This window comes from Psammomys obesus, unplaced genomic scaffold (assembly GCF_907164565.1).
Source record: "Psammomys obesus unplaced genomic scaffold, mPsaObe1.curated_primary_1811, whole genome shotgun sequence".
In the NCBI taxonomy this organism is placed as follows: domain Eukaryota; kingdom Metazoa; phylum Chordata; class Mammalia; order Rodentia; family Muridae; genus Psammomys; species Psammomys obesus.
Window position 1 is genome coordinate 2,093,681 of NW_026596109.1, and position 22,073 is coordinate 2,115,753.

At 44.5% G+C, this 22,073-nt stretch overlaps 1 protein-coding gene across 2 annotated transcripts in view; it reads left to right on the top strand.

Moving 5' to 3' along the window:
* Positions 1–22,073, top strand: part of Patj (PATJ crumbs cell polarity complex component) — a 307,127-nt gene that overhangs the window by 267,010 nt on the left and 18,044 nt on the right. For both annotated transcript variants that reach the window (XM_055628777.1, XM_055628778.1), the window contains exons 37-42: positions 1,648–1,795; positions 2,728–2,814; positions 6,189–6,297; positions 6,838–6,875; positions 11,849–11,971; positions 12,661–12,765. In XM_055628777.1, coding sequence (XP_055484752.1) covers positions 1,648–1,795; positions 2,728–2,814; positions 6,189–6,297; positions 6,838–6,875; positions 11,849–11,971; positions 12,661–12,765 — 610 coding nt within the window. The remainder of the gene's footprint in view (positions 1–1,647; positions 1,796–2,727; positions 2,815–6,188; positions 6,298–6,837; positions 6,876–11,848; positions 11,972–12,660; positions 12,766–22,073) is intronic.

The following is a 22,073-nucleotide window of genomic DNA, read 5'->3' on the forward strand; positions in this document are numbered from 1 at the left end:
CATTAAAAAAAAAAAAAATCAGTTGTCATGGTGTATATTTGGAAAAAGAAAATAACACAAAAGCAAGGTAGCTCACAACTGTAATTCACACCTCTGGAAGCTGAATCACCTCAACTTTGATGATAGCCCGGGCTACAGAGTGAGTTCTAGGACAGCCTGAGCTACAACAGTTAGAACCTGTTGTTAAAGAGAGAAAGAAAGAAGGCTGGAGTTACAGTGTGGGTGCTGAGACCATAACCCAGGTCCTCTGCAGGCGCAGTAGACGCTCTTAGTGCTAAGCCACCTCTCTAGCTCCAAGATATATACACGTTTGAAGTGCTTCAATTTTGAAACAGATTTATTCAGCAAATAAAAGACTGAAAATAAGAGGGTGGGGCACGTAGCTCTGTTGGTAGACTGCTTACCTATCAAGCATGAAGCTCTGGGTAGATTCTCAGCACTCCGTCAAACAGTCTTGGAAGTACAGGTCTATGATGCCAGCACTGAGGAGGTGGAGGCAGGAAGATCAGAAGTTCAAGGCCAGCCTGCCCCACAGGAGACTAGAGGTGGTGGGCCATAATCAAGGAAATACAAAAGGACAGAGATTAATGGTGGAACTGTTGGGGGATTTTGAGAAGGTTCAGTGGGTTAAGGCAGGAGCTATCAAATTGATAACTCGTCTAAGATCCCTGGGACCCATGTGTTGAAAGAAAAGTACAACCCTCCCATATGCTATCCACTGACCTCCATGTCCATGTCCACATAAACGTGTGAATACATTAACATAAATACATGAATAATGCATGAGTGATTTCATTTGTTAAGAAAAGGAAGTTAGGGGGCTAAAGAGATGGCTCAGAGGTTAAGAGCACTGGCTGTTCTTCCAAAGGTCCTGAGTTCAATTCCCAGCAACCACATGGTGGTTCATAACCATCTATAATGAAATCTGGTGCCCTCTTCTGGCCTGCTGGCTCACATGAAGGCAGAATACTGTATAAATAATAAATAAATTAATTAAAAAAGAAAAGGAAGTTACTCTTCTCTAGGAGAATCGCTTGCTCACTCATTCTGTGTGGGGTGCTGGAATCACCCCAGGGCCATGCTCACACCAAAAAGCTCACACCAAAAGTCAGCCATGGGGCTGTAATCCAGGCCACAAACCTGCCTTGTTAAAAAGTAAATGGTGGTGCACACCTTTAATCCCAGCACTCTGGAGGCAGGGGCAGTCGAATCTCTGTGAGCCCCAGGCCAGCCTGGTCCACAAAGCAAGTTCGAGGATAGCCAGGGCTACACACAAAGAAACTCAGTCTCAAAAAAACCAAAAATGGTAAAAAGTAAATGTAAATTTCCATTTTGCTTCACTAAAATCATCACACACACACACACACACACACACACACACACACACACACACACAGTGCTGGAATCACAGATACATACCACCAATAAAAAGAAAAGCTTGGTAGGCAAAGATGGATGCACAGTGCATAGCACTAGTAGGCGTAATTGAAACGTGAAGTTTATTATTTAGAAAGTTAGTGGATGGCACTGGACTTAATAGATTGGTTTTAGAATGTCTGATTTTAGATCTTTAGTTTTTATAAAGTAAGGTCCAGTTGTAACTAATAGCTAACTGTGCCAATCCCACAATGCTTGTGACCCTAACAGGAGTGGAAATGGAGTGTTTATATCTGACATTGTGAAAGGCGGAGCCGCAGACCTGGATGGCAGGTTGATTCAAGGAGACCAGATCTTGTCTGTAAATGGAGAGGACATGAGACATGCCTCACAGGAGACAGTGGCCACCATCCTCAAGGTGAGTCCCTGAGCAGCTTCCCACCTAGCTACAGTGACCAATGCAACAGCTGGCCAGGGCTACCTTGGTTGGAGGTTTTTTGCTCTGTTCTTACTAGAAATATAAGACCTGATTGTTCCAGATGACCAGGAACAGATTTAAAGGAAAGCTTTTGTGCTGACTAAGCAAGCAGAAAGACCTGCCTGGGGATTTCGAGGCAGGTTCTCATGGTACTGAGTGTTCCACCTCTCACACCTGTCGGTAAACCAGCTCACTCACTGTGTGCTCTCCTAGACCATGGGATCTACCCCTCCCCTCTGCATTAACCAGGCCCAGCTTTGATGGCCAGAAGGCGACGCTAAAGCTCACCCAGACTGTTTCTTCATTTCACGAGTGAAAACAGTCACACAGCTCTGGGTGGGTTGCCCCCACTGTGGGCACCAGCGAGCTGTGGAAGTCTGCAGCCGAGACTTCTCAGCTGAGGGGCTCTGCTGCCTGCACCTCCTTCCCCTTTGCTTGCAACCAGTGGATCTAAAAAGCTACTGGAGACGCTTGTACAGACAGATGGGGTTTGTTTAAATAACCGGGGTTCCTGGTCCAGTCGGCTCTCTGCAAAGGAGAGCCTGGCTTTGTCAACTGTCTCCTGTTTGATTTCCAGCTCTGCTCTTTACCTCTTGACTGCTGTGTTCTTTCCAAACACTTTCATCAGAAGGGAGAAGGAAGGGAAGAAAGGCAGATTGGTATCAAATCTATGCAATGCATTTGAAGGGCCGTGGATGAAGATGCATAGTTCCTGTTTTGATTGGGTTTTGGATGACTGGCTCTCCTCTTGCCCGTTGGCCTAGTTACCCTCCAGCATGCCTTGGCCACAGTGATGACTGCAGGCCCTGCTTTGGTGTTTTAGATCATAGATGCTGCTGTGTTTCACTTCCGTCTTTTCTTGTCTTCCCAAGTGCGTCCAGGGCCTTGTGCAGCTGGAGATTGGAAGGCTCCGAGCCGGTTCCTGGGCCTCCTCAAGGAAGACCTCGCAAAACAGCCAGGTTGTTGATGCCTCCCCAGCAGCCTCCCTCACTCCTGTGCGCCCCCTGGGGGAAAGTTCTCATTTCATAAGCGATCTTTAGAAGTGATGTCTCATGTGCCACATACTCAAACAAACCAGTGTGTTTTCATGTGTGTGAAATAAAAATGAAAGGTGGGGTGGAAATGCATTAAGCCCTACATTTTTCTCTCCTTTATTGCCTATTAAGTGTTCTCTTAGAACCATTTTTTTTCTCACTATTCTATATTGCCTGTGCACACATGTACACAGCTGTGTTTATTTTAAAAAGGAAAAAAAAAAAGAGGTAACATCTGGTGGCAATTTGACCCTCATTAGCACAACATTGTTCTATTCATCCAATTAAACATTGCTATAAAGTTAACTTGTGAATAGCCACTCGCACATGCTGAGGGCAATTAATGATGTACTCCTAGGAGAGCAAAGTATGAGGGTTTCTCCTGTGGCATGGAGGTATTAGTAGCTGACATTTTGTGAGTTAGCAAATATATTTATTTGCAAGACTGATGTCAGTACCACCTTTTTAATGACGCATTTTCACGGTAATTTGTGTGTATGTGTTATAACGGCTGACACACTCGGTGACTGCTCTTTAGTCCCACTTGGACATGATTCAGCTCTAGAAATTTACATGTTATGCACAGCCCCTTTTTTGAGGTCAAAGTGTGGGTTTTAGTCCTTTCCCGGTTGCCTTTCAGCCACAGCCTCTCCATAGCCCAAGGTGCCCTGGATTTGTGGTTGGCATAGCTGCTCCTGCAAAGCTGCTGCTTTGCCTCGTTAGTGTTAGAAAATGGGCAGCAGAAGCTACACTGAGGGCCTGTGAGTCAGCAGTTACATGCACTTTTGACCAAACCTGATGACCTGAATTTAATCTCTGAAACTCTGTGGTACAAGGAGAGGTTGACTCCCAAAGTTGTCCTCTAACCTCTGTACCCATGCTATAGCATGTGCTTCTAAACACACGTGTACACACACACCAAATACAATAAAAGAATTGTAAATATATGTCGTTGATCAGACAGGGCCACACACTAGCTGCTTTGACTTCAAGAATCTTCAGAATGGAGTGTGGAGCGATGGCTCAAGGGTTAAGAGCACTGACTCTTCCAAAGCACCCGGGTTCAATTCCTAGCACCTATATGGTGCTCACAACTGTCTTCAACTCCAGTTCTAGGGAATCTGTCACCTATACTCACCCAGAGATAGGCACATACATGTAAATAAATTTAAAAAGAGAGAGAGAGAGAGAGAAAGAAAATGTTCAAAACAATCAAATCTAATCCACGTTGTTAAATATGCATTCCCCCTTCCACCCCCGGCTTCTATAATTAGCCGTAAACACAGCGCTGCTCATTCCACAAGTGAATAGGCAGGGATTCAGTGGAGACTGAAGTCCGAGGTGGTAGCTGCAGTCAGCGGCCCCAGGCAAGCTTCTCTGCTGTCAGAAGACTCATCTGTGTTGAATGGTTCCATTAAAGCCCCGTACACAGGAGACCAGGGTACAGAGTGAACCATGCGAGAGGTAAAACTGTTCTTCCCCGTTGACTAATAGCTGAGGTGGTGGATGGCTGGATTTCTGACCCCCCTGAGGGATGTACAGAAGGGTTATCATGATTCATAAAGTTCACAGTTGAATCCAGGGCCACATGCATGCTAGGCACATGCTCTAGCCACATTCCCAGCTCTAGATTCTTTTAAATACCTCTTGCTTATAATCGTATGACAGGTTGGTTTTTAATAATGGTTAAGTGTAACTGCCAGTTCATAGATTTCTATCCCAAACACCATATAAACTGGACATGGTTGCACATGCCTGCCATTCTAATACCCAGCGGGTTAGAGAGAAGAGTATCACAAGTTCAAGGTCATGTTCAATTTGATAGCAAATAAGATAAGGTCAGCTTAGGTTACATGGAGCCCTGTGCCACATCAAAGAAAAGTGAGTCTGTCCTAAAGTACACAGATGTCTACAGCCTATATGAAAATGAACTTTAAAGGAGGAATTAATTGATGAATAGGGGATATGTGATAAAGAACGTGTAAAGGCTAGAGAGTTGGTTACTCACGGAGAGGACCCAGGTTCAGTTCCCAGCACCCGCATCATGGCTCATGACCACCCGTAACTCCAGTTCCAGAAGATCTAGTGCACTCTTCTGGGTGCTTCAGGCTGGCACATAAGGTGCACGTACGTACGTACATGCAAGCAAAACACATGTTTAAAATAGAAGGAAATTCCAAATCTTTTAGTTTTATGAAGGAGAATCCCAAATGCTTGCCCGGGGTTAGGGTCCTCTGGCTCCACTTGCTTAGTGCTGGGATTATATGTGAGTGTCATGGAAATGTAGCAGATTTAATTATGGCATCTAGGTATATCTGTGATTTTTAGAATTTTTCCGCTTACTTGAAATCTCTTATTTAAGAAATATTTAAATGTTTTAAAGGTTCTTCCACAGTTAAATAAATGATCATTTAAGCTGTAGTGGGTGCAGCACCTGCCTGGTACACATAAAGTCCTGAGTTTGATCCTTAGCACCACAAAAAGAAAAAGATAGCAAGACCCTGTTTCAGAAACAAAACACATTATAAGATACCAAATGGTAATAGTGATGTGTCTTAGCTTAAGTTTTCATGACAGTTGGTCATAGCAAGCTTGCTATGGGTAGACAGCTTACTAATTGGGTAGAACCATTTTAAATGGCATGGCCTCCATATCATTTATAGCCTCCTTGGCTAATGGGTAGGATTTTGGATAGTCATTCCCCATAAATGACTATATATTATAATTCTCAAATATCTATTTATGTGAGGGAAACTATTAAATAACAGTATAGCAACTTGAATTGAACCATTTCTGTCTGTAAGACAATGTTTGGAATATAAAAGTAAGATACCCTTAAAATCAGGTCTTTCCCTTGATATCGCTGCTTTCTCTAGAAGTCCATTTTCTGTTGATTGAGCTTCACACCTTCAGCTACACAGAACATGGGGTAGAGTGTAGTTTGGTTAATGGGGGGAGGGTCATGTTGCTCCCTCAAAGGACAGAGGCAGTCACTGAAGGCTGTAACACTGCAGCATGCTAGGAGAATGCTTTGATTTCATGTGCAGCAAAAACAGCTATAATTACTGACTTTCTGCGTAACTGAGATGAAGCATCCGCGAGTGGAGAACACAAAGGAACAGGGGTTTAGAGGGATTTGGGGTGGTGAGGGGGAACATAGTGACTGTTTTCCTTCTTGACTCCTTCAGTATGTCCTGTAGATGGCTGGTGACCTCAGCCGCTGCGGACTCTGATGAAGGGTATGTCTCTAGGCCCATGATAGTGCCTGCGCACAAGTGACCACAGTGTCTCCTTTTCAGGGGGATCAGCACAGTGCACACAGCAACTGTCGGCCTTCCTTTGCCCCAGTCATCACCGGCCTACAAAACCTGGTTGGCACAAAAAGAACTTCGGATCCTCCCCAGAAATGTAAGTTCGAGGCCAGCCTAAGCTGCTTAACATGGCCTATTTCCAGAGGAAAGGGAGGTGGGGGCCGCACAGATCCCATGAGCAACAGAAAAGCAAAAACTGAGTGTGTCAGAAAGTGCAACTATTTACAGAGAGAGCATGACTACATGACTGGTAGCTAAAGGAGGTGAGAAGTGCACATGCCCTGGAGAAAGAGTGGGGCCTCTTGGGTGAGGGTTCTCTTTGAGTAGGGCAGGAAAATGCACAATGAAACGCAAACCCAGCTTTGAGTAACAATGTTATAGGCCATTTCTGCTGCAGCCCATCAGCTTTGGTCAGACCAAACAATTTTGGCCACATGTGTCCACACTGGGACACTGGCCCTGAAGACTCAGTTGGGTCCTGGTGGTGAGGAAGGGTGTACCCTGCTTGCTTTAGTCTCCTTTCTTAAAAAAAAACAACAAACTCAAAAAATGCTGCTGTCATTCCGGGAGTATTACACTTATGCGTCTTCCCTTGATTCATAAGCATTAATGAACAGTCTTGCCTCCTTATTCCTAGGCACAGAGGTGGGACCGAGGACTGTTGAGATAACCAGAGTAAGTCAGATATTGTTTTTAATCTACTGTGTACATTTTACCTCTTAATGTTATGTCGACTTATATGTTCTTCCAAGTTAGTATCGGAAATACGTGACAGAAATAGACTTTAAAAGAGAGACTGAAACATGAAAGTAAACATTGGGAATTTTTTAGTATATCCTTCTCAATAGTGCGTGTGTTTAAATTTCACACAACAAAAAGTATGTTGGACCTTCTCTTGTACCTCATCTCATTACCATGCTACATGAACATGAAGCCATGTCAGCATTCCTGACAGCACAGAACATGATTGTTACTGATTATATAATTTTCACTCCATTGTCTGGATGCGCCTCGAACTTTCTTAACCAGTTTCCGCTCATTAAACAACTAGCATAACTCTTTTTATTTTCTTCAATTTATTTTTATTTTATGTGTATCAGTGTTTTGACTACATGTATGTCTGTCTGTGCACTATGTGCATGCGTGGTGCCCACAGAGCCAGAAGTGGGTCATGGGTCCCCTGGAGCTACAGATGGCTGCAAGCCACCACATGTGGCCTGGGAGTTGAACCCTCTGCAAAGGCACCAAGTGCTTTAACTGTTCAACATTTCTCCAGCCCCCATGTTTAATTTTTACCTTATGTAACAAACATTGTTACATGTACACCTTTGCCTATATCATGAGTAATCACCTCAGGATTAATTCCTAGAAAAGAAGCCATCAAATCCGAAGCCATGCTTGGGTCTGGGGTGCAGCTTGGTTGCAGAGCACTTGGCTAGCCTATGTGAGGCCATGGAGTCCATCTCTAGCTGTGAGGGTGCTTCTTCTTAAAGGCTTTTATGTGTTGGACTGCTCGTTTGAAAAGATTGTGTGAGGTGTGTTCCAGTTCATCACATTTTCAAGCACTGATTTCCAGCTCACGTGTGATATATGGAAGGTCAGAAAACAGACTTCTGGTTTCATCTCCAGGACCGTAAACTTGAGGCTCAAGAGTAGTGATAGGATTGCAGCCCTGTTGTGTGCAGAGTAACCAACCACAACGAGGCGGGCGATTCCCACCCAGCTCGGCTCTCTGGGCTCAGTCATGGCTTGTCTCCACCACTTGCTCTTGGGCTGTGTTTCTTTGATAAAGCTGCCTAACAGAATATCAGAGGCTGGGTGTCTTCAGCAGATGTTCATTTCCCGTACTCTTAGAAGCTAAAAGTTCAACATTAAGGTGAAGGGTAGCCTTCTCTGAGCTCTCCTTGGCTTGCAGATGGCTGCCTTTCTGTGGTAGCCTTGTGTGACCTTTCTTTGTGTGTTCACCATTCTGGAGTCTCTCCTGTTGCATAGCCTCTCCAATGAGGATTCGCTCTGGACTGGGTTAAGCCCACTCTAGCAGTCTCATTCTACAGACTGTCTCAAAGTGGAGTTATGTTCTGAGAAACTAGAACTTGGAGCTTCAGTACTAAACTTTGATGGGACACAACTTGTCTACAACATCAGCTCACTGATCTTTCATTGAGTCATCTTCAGTTTTTCTGTCTATGGCATGGGCTTACAAAACGAACTCATATCATAAACCAGTACTTTGTATGGATCAATTGCTGACCCTGGTGCCTCATGCCTGTCATCTCTACATTTTGGAGGCTAAGACAAGAGGATTGCCATAAGTTCAAGACCAGCCTGGCCTACAGAAACCCTGTTTTAGAAAACCAGAAATAAATCAGATAAGGCATAGAGAGTACGTAATTCTAAGTCCTTCCTGAATGCCGGAAAGAGGCATTTGTCCTTTCAGGCTGTAATTGAACCAAGCCTACTTGTCCTGAGTCTTTCCACTATAGTGGCAACTCAAATGCTCTGTGACAAAGAAGTCAAACTCACCAATAGTAAACACAGTTTCAGGTAAAAATGGATGCAGTTAAGGCCAAAGTATTCCAAGATTTTGAAAATATTTTATATTATTTCTAGCCATTTTATTACTTTCTCTTTACAGGTTTTTATAATAGGCCTGCTCATATCCAACCTACTTTTTCATGGTCCACTCACAGAGTTCACAATAAAATATCTCTTAGGAACCGCACAGATGGTTTAGCAGTTGAGACCACTGGCCACCATTCCAGAGGACCTGGACTCGATTCCCAGCATTGGCTTACAACAGTTTATAACTCCAGCTACAGGACATCTGTGGCTGTTTGATGGAGAACAGCCCCGTGGGCTCATAGATTTGAATGTTTAGTTCCCCATTGGTAGAGTGTTTAGGAAGGATCAGGAAATGTGGCCTTCATGAAGAAGGTATTGTCACTGAGGGTGGTCTTTGAGGTTTCCAAACCTTACAGCAGGCCCAGTGTCACTGTCTATCTGCCTTGTGCCTGTGATAAGACACAAGCTCAGCTACCTCTCCAGCGTCCTGCCTGCCTGCCTGCCACCATGCTCCCTACCGTGATGGTCATAGACTCACCCTCTGAAATTGTAAGGAAGCCCCCAGCTAAATACTTTCTTCTGTAAGTTACCTTGGTCATGTTGTCTCTTCACAGCACTCTAAAAGTAACTCAAGGGCAGGGCAGGATTTAACACCCTCTTCTGGTTCCTTTCAGACCCTGAACACATGTGGTATACAGGTGGACATGCAGGCAAATCACCCATACATGTAAAATCTAAATTAACATCTCTTGGATTTTGCAGAGAGAGCATTGCCTATTTATTGATGCATTTGGAAGGTATCAATTGGACACAAATGCTCTGAAAACAGGATAGAAGCCCCCTGGACGTGGAGCATTGCAGTTATTTTAAATTATAGTTATAACAGGGCAGCACTAATGATAACAGAATGACTCATCTGTTCACGTCATCTGGGATGTGGGGTGTGTGTTTGTGTCACATGCATACACACACCACAGCTCACATGTGGAAGTCACAGCGCAAATGAGTTCTTAGCGTCCATCTTGCTGGGTCAGGGTCTCTTTAGTTTCTGCAGCTACACTGCTTACTCCAGTCTTGCAGGTGCTTCTCCTATCTCTGCCTCCCAGCTCTCTGTAGCAGGGCTGGGATTACAGGGATTGAACTCAGGCCAGGCTTGGGTTTTAATCTTCTGAGCCACCTCCATGGCCCTAAGGTAGAGAGTTTGCCTTGTTGGTGACATTTTATCTGGTTTGGGCTATAGTCTTTAAAGTGGGAGCTTTGTGCATACTAAGGCATGTTCTGCCATGAGCTCCACCCAGCCATACAAGTCTGTCGTTAAGTCATTCATATGGACTTTCCAAGACGTTCTTTCTGCTTTCCAGCATTATTAAAGTGTAATTAATGAACACTAAGCTGCCGTGTTTTTGCTCAGTTTCTTTTGTTTTAATTCTTAAGACAGAGTCTCATTGTCTAGCTCTGGCTGTCCTGGAACTTTCTCTGTAAATCAGGCTGACCTAGAACTCACAGAAATCCCTTTGCCTCTGCCTCCAGAGTTCTGGGAACATGACCTTCTGGCTCCGTGTAAATATGCAGGTCCTTTACCTCATAGAGTAGTGCTTACGTACTCTGTTGTTCTGTTTCCATTGCTGGGATCCAGCCAGGGACCTGCCACAGGCCATGCTGTCTGTATAAATAGGGTTACGGTGTGTGCTTTCAACTGCCCCTACATATTCTACGGAACATTAGGGGGAAAATGGCTCCATCTTCCTGCGTGCTGACAAGCTGAAGATTTTATCCTGGACCTCGTGACTGTCAAGTTGTGCAACTCTGAAGAGTAATGGTGCTCATGCTTTCGCAGGCAGTCGGCCCAGTTAGACTGAGAGGGAAGTGTCTGTCTGCTTCTGGGATGATTCAAATCAAAGTTTAATAGTCAAAACTTTTGGTATGCTGGTTGAAGGCTCTTCTACACTTAGGAAATTCGAGCTGAGACTGTGCATTCCATGTATGTATGCTCAGGATTGAGGGCCTCTTTCTGACTCCACTCTGCATTTCCTCCTTTATCATCTAGCAGCCAGGTCTGCCTTTTGGTTCTTCCAGCTCAGAGGATGGGGTTTGCATCAAAATGTCAGCTCCCAGTTTGACTGGGGCTCTCCCTCAGAGCACAAATGTAACACATATGCACAGAGGCATGCACTCACACACCTGCACGTATACGCTTGAGCATGCTAACACACACACAGAAGTGCATGATCATGAGCACACACAGAGATGTGGTGAGACTGGGCCACATAGCCATGCTGTCTCTTCTCCAGATTTTCATTTTTCACTACAGTTTCCGTCTCTTGTGGTTATAGAAACTACAGGCCGTTGTTATTTGCATTTTGACAAGACTTATAGTCAAGGCGCAGTAGATAGACTTGGTATGAGTGCCAGCCTGCCAGAACTGCAACTTGTCATTTGTTGTTTCAGTCATTTTAAAACTATTAACCCTCCTGTGATAGGGGGAGGGGCGGGACGAGAGCCAGATCTCTACACAAGGGTCCATCTTTGCAAAGATTTCCGCTATTTTACTTCCCTCTCCAAACTGTTGTCACAACAGTGGGCACCCTCTAAGAGCCTTTGTTTAATGCAGCCATGCAGCTCTTTTGAAGCCAAGTGTGTTTGTTCACACCCAGAACATGATCTGTGTGGCAGTTTAATCATAAACACCATATGAGAACACACTTGCCAAGCCTGCGTCAAATTGGCTGCTCCACTGAGGGGTAGTGAAGGCTTTTGTTTTTTAATTTACTGCTGCTATTGGCTCTTTATTGAGCCTCTTCTGTAGGCCAGAAGCACTGTGTTATCCTACTTCTACTCACATTTTCACTGTGCCCTGTGCAGTTGACTTCCCGTCTTGTGCATAAGGCTCACAGAGATGGACTTCTCTGAGGGCCCACGGCTGCCTGACTGCAGCAGGTGAAACAGCCCTTTTTAATGCCCTGCACTTAGCTCTCATCTTACCCTTGCCTCCCTCATCACGGAGAGTTTTTGTTCAAAGCAATCTGAGGACAGACAGTCTGTCTATGTTATTAAACATGCAGGCCTTCTGTTTTCTCGCTTTGTAGGAGCTCAGTGATGCCCTCGGAATCAGTATCGCTGGAGGGAAAGGAAGTCCTTTAGGAGATATCCCGATATTCATTGCCATGATTCAGGCCAATGGAGTGGCCGCACGCACCCAGAAGCTTAAGGTAAATACCAGGCAGAAGGCTGACAGCATGTGTTGGGGTGGGGAAGAATGTTGTAGCCATAGGGACCTTGTTTAAAGTTGGAATTACAAAAGCTGTAAGCCACCCATGCTGAGGGCAGAATACATTAGCTAGATGGTGGACCTGAAATTCATTAGTCCCTGAACACACACGCACAAAAAAAAAAAAAGTTTTTATCAAAGCTTCAGAGAGAAAGATAGAATCACAGTCCTTTCCAACCCTCTCAAACCATTTAGCATCTCATTTACCCAAAATTGCTTTTTTAACTCAGATTTGGTCCTGGAATCTTCCCCCAACTGAAAGTATCCACATTTTAATGATTTTTTTCTATTGTTCTTTACTCTTAACTGAGGTATAAAAATTAGGCAAAAAAAATACTTGGCCTCCTCATCAGAGCTTCACTGAACAGTTAATTTGTACACCCCACTCTTTGTGGCCACCAAAATACAAAAGTGACCTGCAGTGCCTTTTAATAATCAAATCTGACCCCCTTCTTGTCTCTCTGATTGGGCTGCATTTAGGGGAAGCCATAAAAATTCCCCACACACCACAGAAGCCAGCTCTCAGCAACAAGGCAGATGGGAAATATAACTTACGAAGAGTTTTAGTCATTCTTCTCAAATTTAATTTTTTGTAATGATAGTGATTTTCTCCCACTTTTGTCCTTCCAGGTTGGAGATCGGATTGTGAGCATTAATGGGCAACCTCTGGACGGACTGTCTCACACAGACGCAGTTAATCTACTGAAGAATGCCTTCGGGCGCATTATCCTGCAGGTACTGTGATCAATGGAGAACCAGCTGGGAGAGGCAGATAAGTGGTGGCAGAAAAGATGGAGCCGAGCGTCACTGGCAGTAGGCATCACCAGCCAGCAGGATGCTTGCTGATGTGAATTATGAAGGTTGAAAGCGAGAAATTATTATTTTTATTCAGAAATTCTTTAATGCCACCCATACAGGCAGGAGGAGGATTATACGAAAGTATAACAAGGGGAGAAAAATTACTCTCAGCTTCATGTGATAAATCAACAAGGCTTTTAGCTTCCAGCATTCTTTTGTAAATTGAAGTTTGCTAGGAATAGGAAATGATTTCCTTTCTTATATCCAAAGACTTCCTGGGCAGCCCGTGCGCTGTTTCCTGTCCCTTTAAAGGCAGAGAAAAATACAATGCTCTTTCTCCTATGCCATGAATGGTTGCCAGCGCCCTGCAACTCTTACTGCATGGTAGTCATCAATTAAGGCAGAGAATTATTGATCAGCTGCAGCCCCACGAGTATTATCCAGAAGCACAGAGAAATACAGGGGGAAGTAAGAGCAAAATGTGCTGTTAATTTCCCCTCCCTCCATTTGAGCCCTTCCCTTGTCTCTAAGCCTGATGCCATGCAGAGACAGGAGAGGCGGCATGCTGGCAGCGACCTTCTTTAACAAGTGCCCCTAAATTGAGGGTTTATCATCACCATACTGCTCAAAAGGTAGTATAAAATGATTCACAGGTAAAAAGAATAAAACCCCACAGCCAGCACTCAGATAATTTTAGCCTTAGCATAAGAAGACTGAATGGAAAACCCATGATGTTAGAGAGAAGTGATTTGCGGTGCTTAGCTCTGAGATCTCAGTGGTCTAGGTCAGAGTGACAAAGCGTTTAGCAAGGTAGACGGGACTGGGTTCGTAAAACACTGTCTGTGGCTTCAACGGAGTTGCTGCAATAGGCCAGATATTATTTGGGGCCTTAAGTGTCTGCTGAACACCAACCAAAACAGTTCGTGGAGTTCCCCCGCACTGCTTCTACTTGGTTGCACATTATCCTCACGTGGGGTGGAAATTTCTGGTCATAGCTACTCACATTCCTGCCTCCGGAGCTTTGCTTTTAGTGTGCCCATCCTTGGAGTTCTCACTGACCCTAGAGTCACTTGTTACAAGCTCACCTCTTGAGTCCCAGCTGCTAGTCACAGGAGGCATGACAGAGCAGAACCTCTGTGGGAACCTGAGCAAGAAAAGGGGCTTTCCCTCAGTGTCTGGTATTGTGGACAGTGGCCATATCTATAATCGCACATCTCGGGACACTGAGGCAGGAGGATCAGGAGATGAAGGCGAGTCTTGGTGCTATAGGAAGTTAGACTGAAATCTTGTCCCACACCTACAAAGTTCACAAAGGTAACACTTCATTCTCGCTGAAGTGATCCTTTCAACATATTTTTAAAAATATAGTTCATACAAGTGGCCTAGGGCGATGGCTCAGCAATTAAGAACATGAGCTCTTCTTCTGAAGGACCTTGGTTCAGTTCCCAGCACCCACATGGTGGTTCACAGCCTATAACTCCAGTTCCAGGGGCATCTGGCGTCCTTTGGCACTGCGTGCACTCGGTGTGTACAGACATATGCGCAGGCAAACACCCATATAAGTGAGATGAAATTACAAAATTTTAAATGTTTTCTTTATAAAGTGACAAATGTACTTTTAATTGATTTCGGATAAAAGCTATAGAAGAAGAGTGGTTGTTTCTGTCCACCCTGCTAGAGAACTGTTTCTATTTCAAGCAAGTTTCTCTCAGTGTCGCCGGGGCTGGTCTTTGATCCTTCTGCCTCAGCCTCCACAATCATGGGATTACAGAACTGTGACACCACGGTATACTCACAGTTAACAGCCTGTTTCTGAAAGAGGTCTTTTTTTTTTTTTTTTTTACTGTTTCAGTGTTTTAAAAAGCAAGTGACATTTTATTTCTTTTGTGAATCATGTTAGTTGCTGTTTTTGTTTTCTCGTGTGTACTCTGAACAGGTAAATGGACCCTCTGAGGAATCCGTAGTTGAGATATTCACACTAAAGAATATGGAGCTTATATCACTTCAGGCACAGTAGACAGTTTACCAGTGTCCCCTCTCAAGTACCTTCTACTCACATGGTGTTTGTTTTAAAACAATGTGGGACACAATTACTGGACAGCTGACTCATCACTCATGACTCATCAGATAGGCCACTAGCAGGAAAGTTAAAAAAAAAAGAAAAAGGCCAGGTAATTGTGCCTGGTGATATATATGGAATAGAGATGTGTATATATGTATAGTTTTTGTATGCGTGTGTACAGGACAAAGGTCGTTCCTCCGTCACATTCCACCTTCAGGCAGCCCCAGCCTGTCTCCATCTCTCCATGACAGGGATTATAGACACACACCACTTCTTGTTTTTGACATGGATGCCAGAGAAGGAGCTCCGGTCTTCGTGCCAAAGAGGCTGGCACCTTATGGGCTGAGCCATCTCTCCAGCCCATGGGAAAAGACTTTCAGTGTCTTACACAAAGCCATCAGCAAGTGCTATTGGCCTAGGAAACATGACAGTCTGGGTCAGAAGACTGCAGAGTGGAGAATGAAGAGGCAGCTAGCACTTCCGGAAGCTTGCCATCTCTAAGTATAAGAAGAAATAGGTGCCTGTGCCTCTGTAGGCTGGGGGTGCTTATCAATAGCTCGACTGAGCAGCTGAGGTTGACTTGAAATGTTCCTTGTTTTATTTGCTTCTTGAAATTTGGGAATTTGTCCTGCTCAGTTTCTTTACATATAGAATGACTATAAAACTATTTTAAATTCAGGAGCCACACTCTGTGCTAGGAAAAAAAGTTTGTTTCGTTTTCGTTTTAAGATTTATCTTATTTTTTTTACTTTCATATAAGTGTGTGTGTGTCCTATGTGTGTCTCTCTGTATGGCTTTGTCGTTGTGTCTTTGTGAGTAAATGCCACATGTGTGCAGGCGCCCAAGGAGGCCAGAAGTGGACATCAGATCCCTGGGAGGTGGAGTTGTGAGCCACCTGTTGTAGGTGCTGGGAAATGAGCTCAGGTCCTGTATAAGAGCAGCAAGCTCCCTTTAACCATGAACCATCTTGCCAGCCCACTAGAAACAAAAACGTTTCTAATTTTATACTTTTCTTTAAGGACATAAAGGGAGGGGGGGGAGACATGTCAGAAATTTCTGTCATGTGGAACTTGTGGATACGGGCTTCAGTGGGTGGGTGGATTTAGGGCAATACTAATTAAACAGATAACCCGGCTGGCGTCACTGTGTAGCTAAGGCTAGCCTTGAACTCCTGACCCCAGTGTCCCATCTTTTCTTCAGGGTACTGTACTTGTGATATACTCTTCCTCATGGCCAAGAAAGCATGTTGCATGTGCTAGAATTGAGGGCAAACAGGAGCCACGTGGACTTTGCAGCATTGGCTCCCTTGCTGCCCAACACACTGTACTTATTAGATACTGGTTGACGAAACGAAATAAAATGGACGAGACAGATCACAAAGCCTCCGAACAAGTTTGGAGATGAGAAGAAAATCTTTAAATCAAAGAGTTAATAATTAAGAGATTATATATGAAATAGTTCTTCAGTCGCCCCTCAGGGATGTCCTCCAGAGCTTGTGGAACTGAGGCCCCAGTGGAATTCCAGAACTCGGGAGACAGGCAGGTGGAGCTCTGTGAGTTTTAGGCCAGCCTGGTCTACAGAGTGAGTTCTAGGACATCTAGGGCTAAAACAGAAACCCTGTCTCAAAAAGCCAAAAAAAAAAAAAAAAAAAAAAAGTTCCTAATGATAGAAGGCTTATTAAGATAACTTAGAGAAAGAGAGCCGGGCACAGAGGAAGGCAGATCTCTGTGAATTATTTAAGGCCAGCCTGGTCTACAAAGCGAGTCCAGGACAGCCAAAGCTACACAGAAAAACCCTGTCTCTGAAAAAAAAAAAAAAAAAAAGGCATTTGAATGTCACTGGCTTTCTAAAAATTTTTCTGAATGTATTACTTTAAGGAACACTCCAATAAATAAATAAAGACAGAAGACACAGAAGTGCTGAAAAGCATTAAAACCTCTGGCAGTGGGCACAGGAAGCAATCTGTCCAATGGAACAGAAGGAAAAACACGCTGAAGAAATACTTCTTTTTTTAAATTTTTTTATTTTTTATATTAGTCACAGGTTATTTACTTTGTATCCCAGCCGTAGCCCCCTCCCTCATTCCCTCCCAATCCCACCCTCTCTCCCTCATCTTCTCCCTGCCCCTTTCCAAGTCCACTAACAGGGGAGGACCTCCTCCCCCTCCATCTGACCCTAGCTTATCAAGTCTCCTCAGGACTGGCTGCAATGTCCAAAGAAATGCTTCTGAACTGAAATGGGAAATAGAGGGAGAGGTGGCTCCATGGGGAAAACACTTGCCATACAAGCCAGACAATGTGAGTTCCAACCCAGATCCTGTAATGGAAGGAGAGATCTGACTCTTGACAAGTTATCCTCTGACCCACACATGTTGTTGTTATTATTATTGTTATTATTATTATTATTAAATTAAAAGTGGAAGAGAAAAATTTAATAAGTAGTATTTAATATATCTAACTGCCCTGGAAGTTTGAGGTGAATTAGAAAATGTGAAGCTGATCTAATTAAAACATAACAAGTAAAATATATACTAACTATATACTCTGGGACATAAAATTTATGCTATAATCAAAGAAACATTAACATATACAAAGTAGCAGGCTTAGTAAGAATAGCATTTAGGGGTTGGAGTGATGGCTTAATGGTTAAGAGCACTGGCTGCTCTTCCAGAGGTCCTGAGTTCAATTCCCAGCAACCACATGGTGGCTCACAACCATCTATACTGGGATCTGATGCCCTCTTCTGACATCTAGGAGTACAGCAAATAGAGTGCTCCTATACATAAAATAAATAAATAAATCTTCCAAAAAAAATAGCATTTAGGTAAAAATGCTTTTAGAAGTTTTTTGGTTTTTTTTTTTTTTCTCTCTCTCATTTGTTGTTGTTTGGGGACAAGTTTATGCTGTATAGCGCAGGCTACACCTCAACCTTTAAGCCAAGGAAATTTGGTTGTGGGGGTCCCAGTGAGCCATGGCTGGTCTCCTGCCTCACATGTTGAGAATGAGACAAGTAATGGTGAATGCTAGGAAGGAACTTGATTTCAGTCTGCCCACACTGGGAGGACAGAAGTAAAGGATGTCTTTAGATTGTCCCCACTCACCCCCATGGAGGAAAGAAGGCAAAAGTCAAGGGGTTTGCGTAGCTCAGAGTCATGGTCAGGCCGTTCTGGTTGATCATTGTCCTAGGACTGGCCATACAGAGTCTCATCAGGACAAGGAAATCACTGCTGCTAAGGGCAGATTTGATCTACTTCACAGGGTGTTTGTCTGTCAGACTTATGATCCTAGAATCCAAGGAGAGAATGACACAGAGAAAGAAATCTAGAGGGCAAGATGGGGTTTGTTAGGGCAACTTCAGCTTTAGAGCATGACTAGAGACTTGTGGTTGCCACTCTGGAGCCGGAAGTTGTAAAAACCAGTGGCCAGTGATGTGTTGATTATGACGTCCCCTGCAGATCTTGAAAATACCTTTGCTATTCTTATCTGGTGCCTTCAGCCTTGAAAGGGGAGGTTGCAGGGAACATCCTTAAATGATTAACATATCTGCTGCACAGAGTCGAACAGGAATCTGACCCAAAGTTGAAGGTAGCAAAGGAGATGATGGGAAGCTGAAATGACAAGCTTGCCGCTGTTCCTCTTCCCATCTGCAGGCTCTGGTTAAGTCCCTGCCCTCGGCAAGAGAAGCCTGGGCCTTCTGTTACACTATTAAACAAATACAGCCAGACATGATGGTACGGGAAGTCTGAGGCGCATGGGTGTGGCTGTGACACTTAAGTAGAAGGATCAGAGGAGATAAAGCTTTTGTGGTCCACACAAGGATATGATTAGATAATTTAAACGTTTACCACGGAGGGGTAGCAGCATGTTCAGGAGGCTGAGCCAAGAAACACATCACAAACTAGCCTGGCCTCCAGAGTGAGTCCAAGGCCAACTTAGGCTACACAGTCTGTCTTCCTTGTTTGAGAATACCAACTAACTAATGTACTTAAATCAGCAAATAGAAGTAAAATTACCTTCTTTAGGAATATGGAAGCAAATACTGAAAGATAGTAGTAGGGAGTTGAAATATTGTCAGAGAAGGGGGGGCAGGAGCGCTTTCATGAGGTGCTGTCGGGGAGTCTGACGTTCTTGGTATGTTATTTATTTATTGTATACATCTGTACGTGCCCGTGTGGTGGTCAGAGGCAGCTTGCAGCACTCATTTTCTCCTTCTACCATGTAGACCCCAGGGACCGAACTCCGGTTGTCGGAGTTGGTGGCAGGCACCTTTATCTACTGAGCCAACCAACCCGCCCCAATTTTGACTTTTTTTTTTTTGAGGGGGAGGGGATGTTGAGACAGGTTCTCTCTATGTAGTCCTGGCTGTGCTGTAACTCAGTATATAAGTAGACCAGACTGGCCTCTAGCTCACAGAGATCCTCCAGCCTCTGCGTCTGAGATTAAAGGCCTGTGCCACTATGCCTGGCCTAATTTGGGCTAATTGAGAATTGTACATGAAAAACTATTGTTTTCTTTTGGTTGGGTTTATTGTTTTTTTGGTTGGTTGGTTGGTTCTTGGTATTTGTTTGTTTGTTCCTTTTTTTTTTCTTTCTTTTTTTTTTTTTTTTTTGAGATAGGCACTCACTATGTAACCCTAGCTAGCTTCTGCCTCCTGACTGTGTGCTGGCATTAAAGCTATGAGCCACCACACCTGACCTTAAAATTACTGGAAAATACTAGAACTACCAAGTATGTGTTAAAAAACAAAGTACCTGGCTTTGTAGAGCACTCCTAGAATCCTAGAGTTCAAGAGGCTAAAATGGGGAGATTTTGAGTTTGAAGGTAGCCAGGGCTACATAGCAAGACATAGGGTAAAAACAAAGAAAGAGGAGAGAAGAAATGAAGAGAGGAAATAAGTATAACTGAAAAGTAAAAAAGCTAGAGATGGCATGTGGTGGATGTGCGCCTTTAACCCCAGCACTCAGGCGGCAGATCTCTGTGAGTTCGAGGCCAGCCAGCAGGGTCCAGTGGTAGGACCCTGTCTCAAAGAAAGAAAATGGGCATGTAATTCAGGTGGAGTCCTTAGCTAACGTGGGCAAAGCCCTGGGTTTGACCCCCAACACTGCTAAATAGACATTTGTGCATCCATTTAGGTACATAAGTAATTTGAACATACATTTGTTAAGTAAAATAATCTGACATACTTAATTTTTATCTTTTGGAATAGAAAGTCAATAGCCACCATCAAATTGATAAATGTTGGACAGGTGAGATGGCTCAAGGTGTATAAAGACTTGTTGCCGAGTCTGATGAGCAGAGTGTGCATTCCAAGACATACTGTGGAGGAAGAAAACTCATTGCCATTGTTTGTCCTCAACCTCTATACACACACTATACCGTACATGATACCTACACAATAAATAAACACATAAATAATAAATTTTAATGGATGGTACATTTCATCACTTGAGAGGTCTATGCAGGAAGATCACAAGTTCAAGGCTACCCAGAGTTAATAACAGGATGCTGTTCAGAAATACCAAGGGCTGCACCCCAGGCAGCTAGGGGATGTGGCTCACGTTGAATGTGTTACCAGGCCTGCTGATCACTTACAGGTCTGGCATGTGATTGGGAGGGAAAGCAGAGAAGGGGGAAGAAGAGAATGAGTGTATGAATAAATGAGTGCAGTTGTTAGTTTGCTTCAGAGCAAGCTCGCCGAGGGCTGGGATTTTGGCAGATGTGTTTTAGCATGCAGAGCAAGCAGCTGAGAAAGGGTATTACTCAGGCTAGCTTAAAATTCACCAGGTATCCTAGGCTGGTCTTCAGCCCACAGCAGTCCTCAGTCTCCCAAGTGCTGGGCATACAGGCCTGAGCCACCAGGCCAGCTGGCTTGAGACTTCGTAATCTTGGCTGCCCGGTCAAGCCACTAATTCCAGAGCATCCCAGAGATTCTGGTTTCCTTGGTGGAGGATGTGCCCTGGACATGAGATGGTGGTGAAGCCCCAAAGGCGACATGACACAGGGGCTGCGGGATAAGCGACATTGGGGTTCATGGCGCCAGGAGGAGAGTCTGACACTGCAGGAAAGGACAAATTGCTGTGGAGCAGGTGGGCCGAGGGCACGGTGAGCTGGTGCCTCCCACGGCCCAGCACATCACAGCTCTCTCCCCGCAGAGCTGCTGAGCACTGGAAATGGAGCATGGTGGACAGTGCTCAGTAGTCTCCCTTTTATCATAATATCTGAGATGTGAATTCTGAGAATGGCAAAACTCCTTTTGATATCCCAGAAATTGTTTTGGGGCTCAACCTGGAGTGCCTGCCTAGAAAAATAAAAATGTAAACAACCCTGGGAGAAATCCTTAGTGTTCCAGGTGACGTTGGGGGCTTGAGCCACTAGACAGCTCTGTGTCTAGCAGCCAGTTTTCTCCTGTCATGTCTTATGCTCTAGACCCTTAAATTAGTTTGTTTGTTTGTTTGTTTGTTTGTTGGGTTGGTTGTTTTTGTTTTTGCTTTTATGAGACAGGGTTTCTCTGTGTAACCCTGGCTGTCCTGCAACTCACTTTATAGACCAGGCTGTCCTCGAACTCAGAGATCTGCCCACCTCAGCCTCCCAAGTGCTGGGATGAAAGTTGTGCATGCCCCCCCCGCCCCCAAACCTGTTTTTAAGGAGAGCTACTGGTCTTGTGGTTCGTGCAATAAAGGCATGCACAGTTGACGCCACTAGAAAGTTTATTGAACACACAGTGAGCCATTGCTGAACATAATGCTATACTTGTTCAGCTTTACTTTTTAAGCCAGTTAGTGTCCCAGTAGCTGCAGCACAAGCCAGTGTCCCACGAAATAATCCTTTCTCAAGGAGAATGGCCTAAGAGGTGAACACCAATAAAGGAATTGAAGGAATTGCAAGAGGAAAAAGAAACTCCAGTGGATGGGGAACCACAGTGAAAGAACAAGGCATTTGGAGGGGGAAACACGGAATGGGGTGTGAGTGCAGTGGGAGGGGGGAACACAGACTGACCAGAAAGAGCCATGGGAGGGGGGAAAACGCAGTGAGGGGTGAGCGCGGTGGGAGGGGGGAACACGCACTGGCAGGGAAGAGCAGTGGGAGGGGGAAACATGGTTATCGGCTCATCGTCAACCGCTGTGGGTGTCTCCCACAGATCCTTACGCCTGGGGGACAGGGTTTCTTCCTTAGCCTTCCTGTCC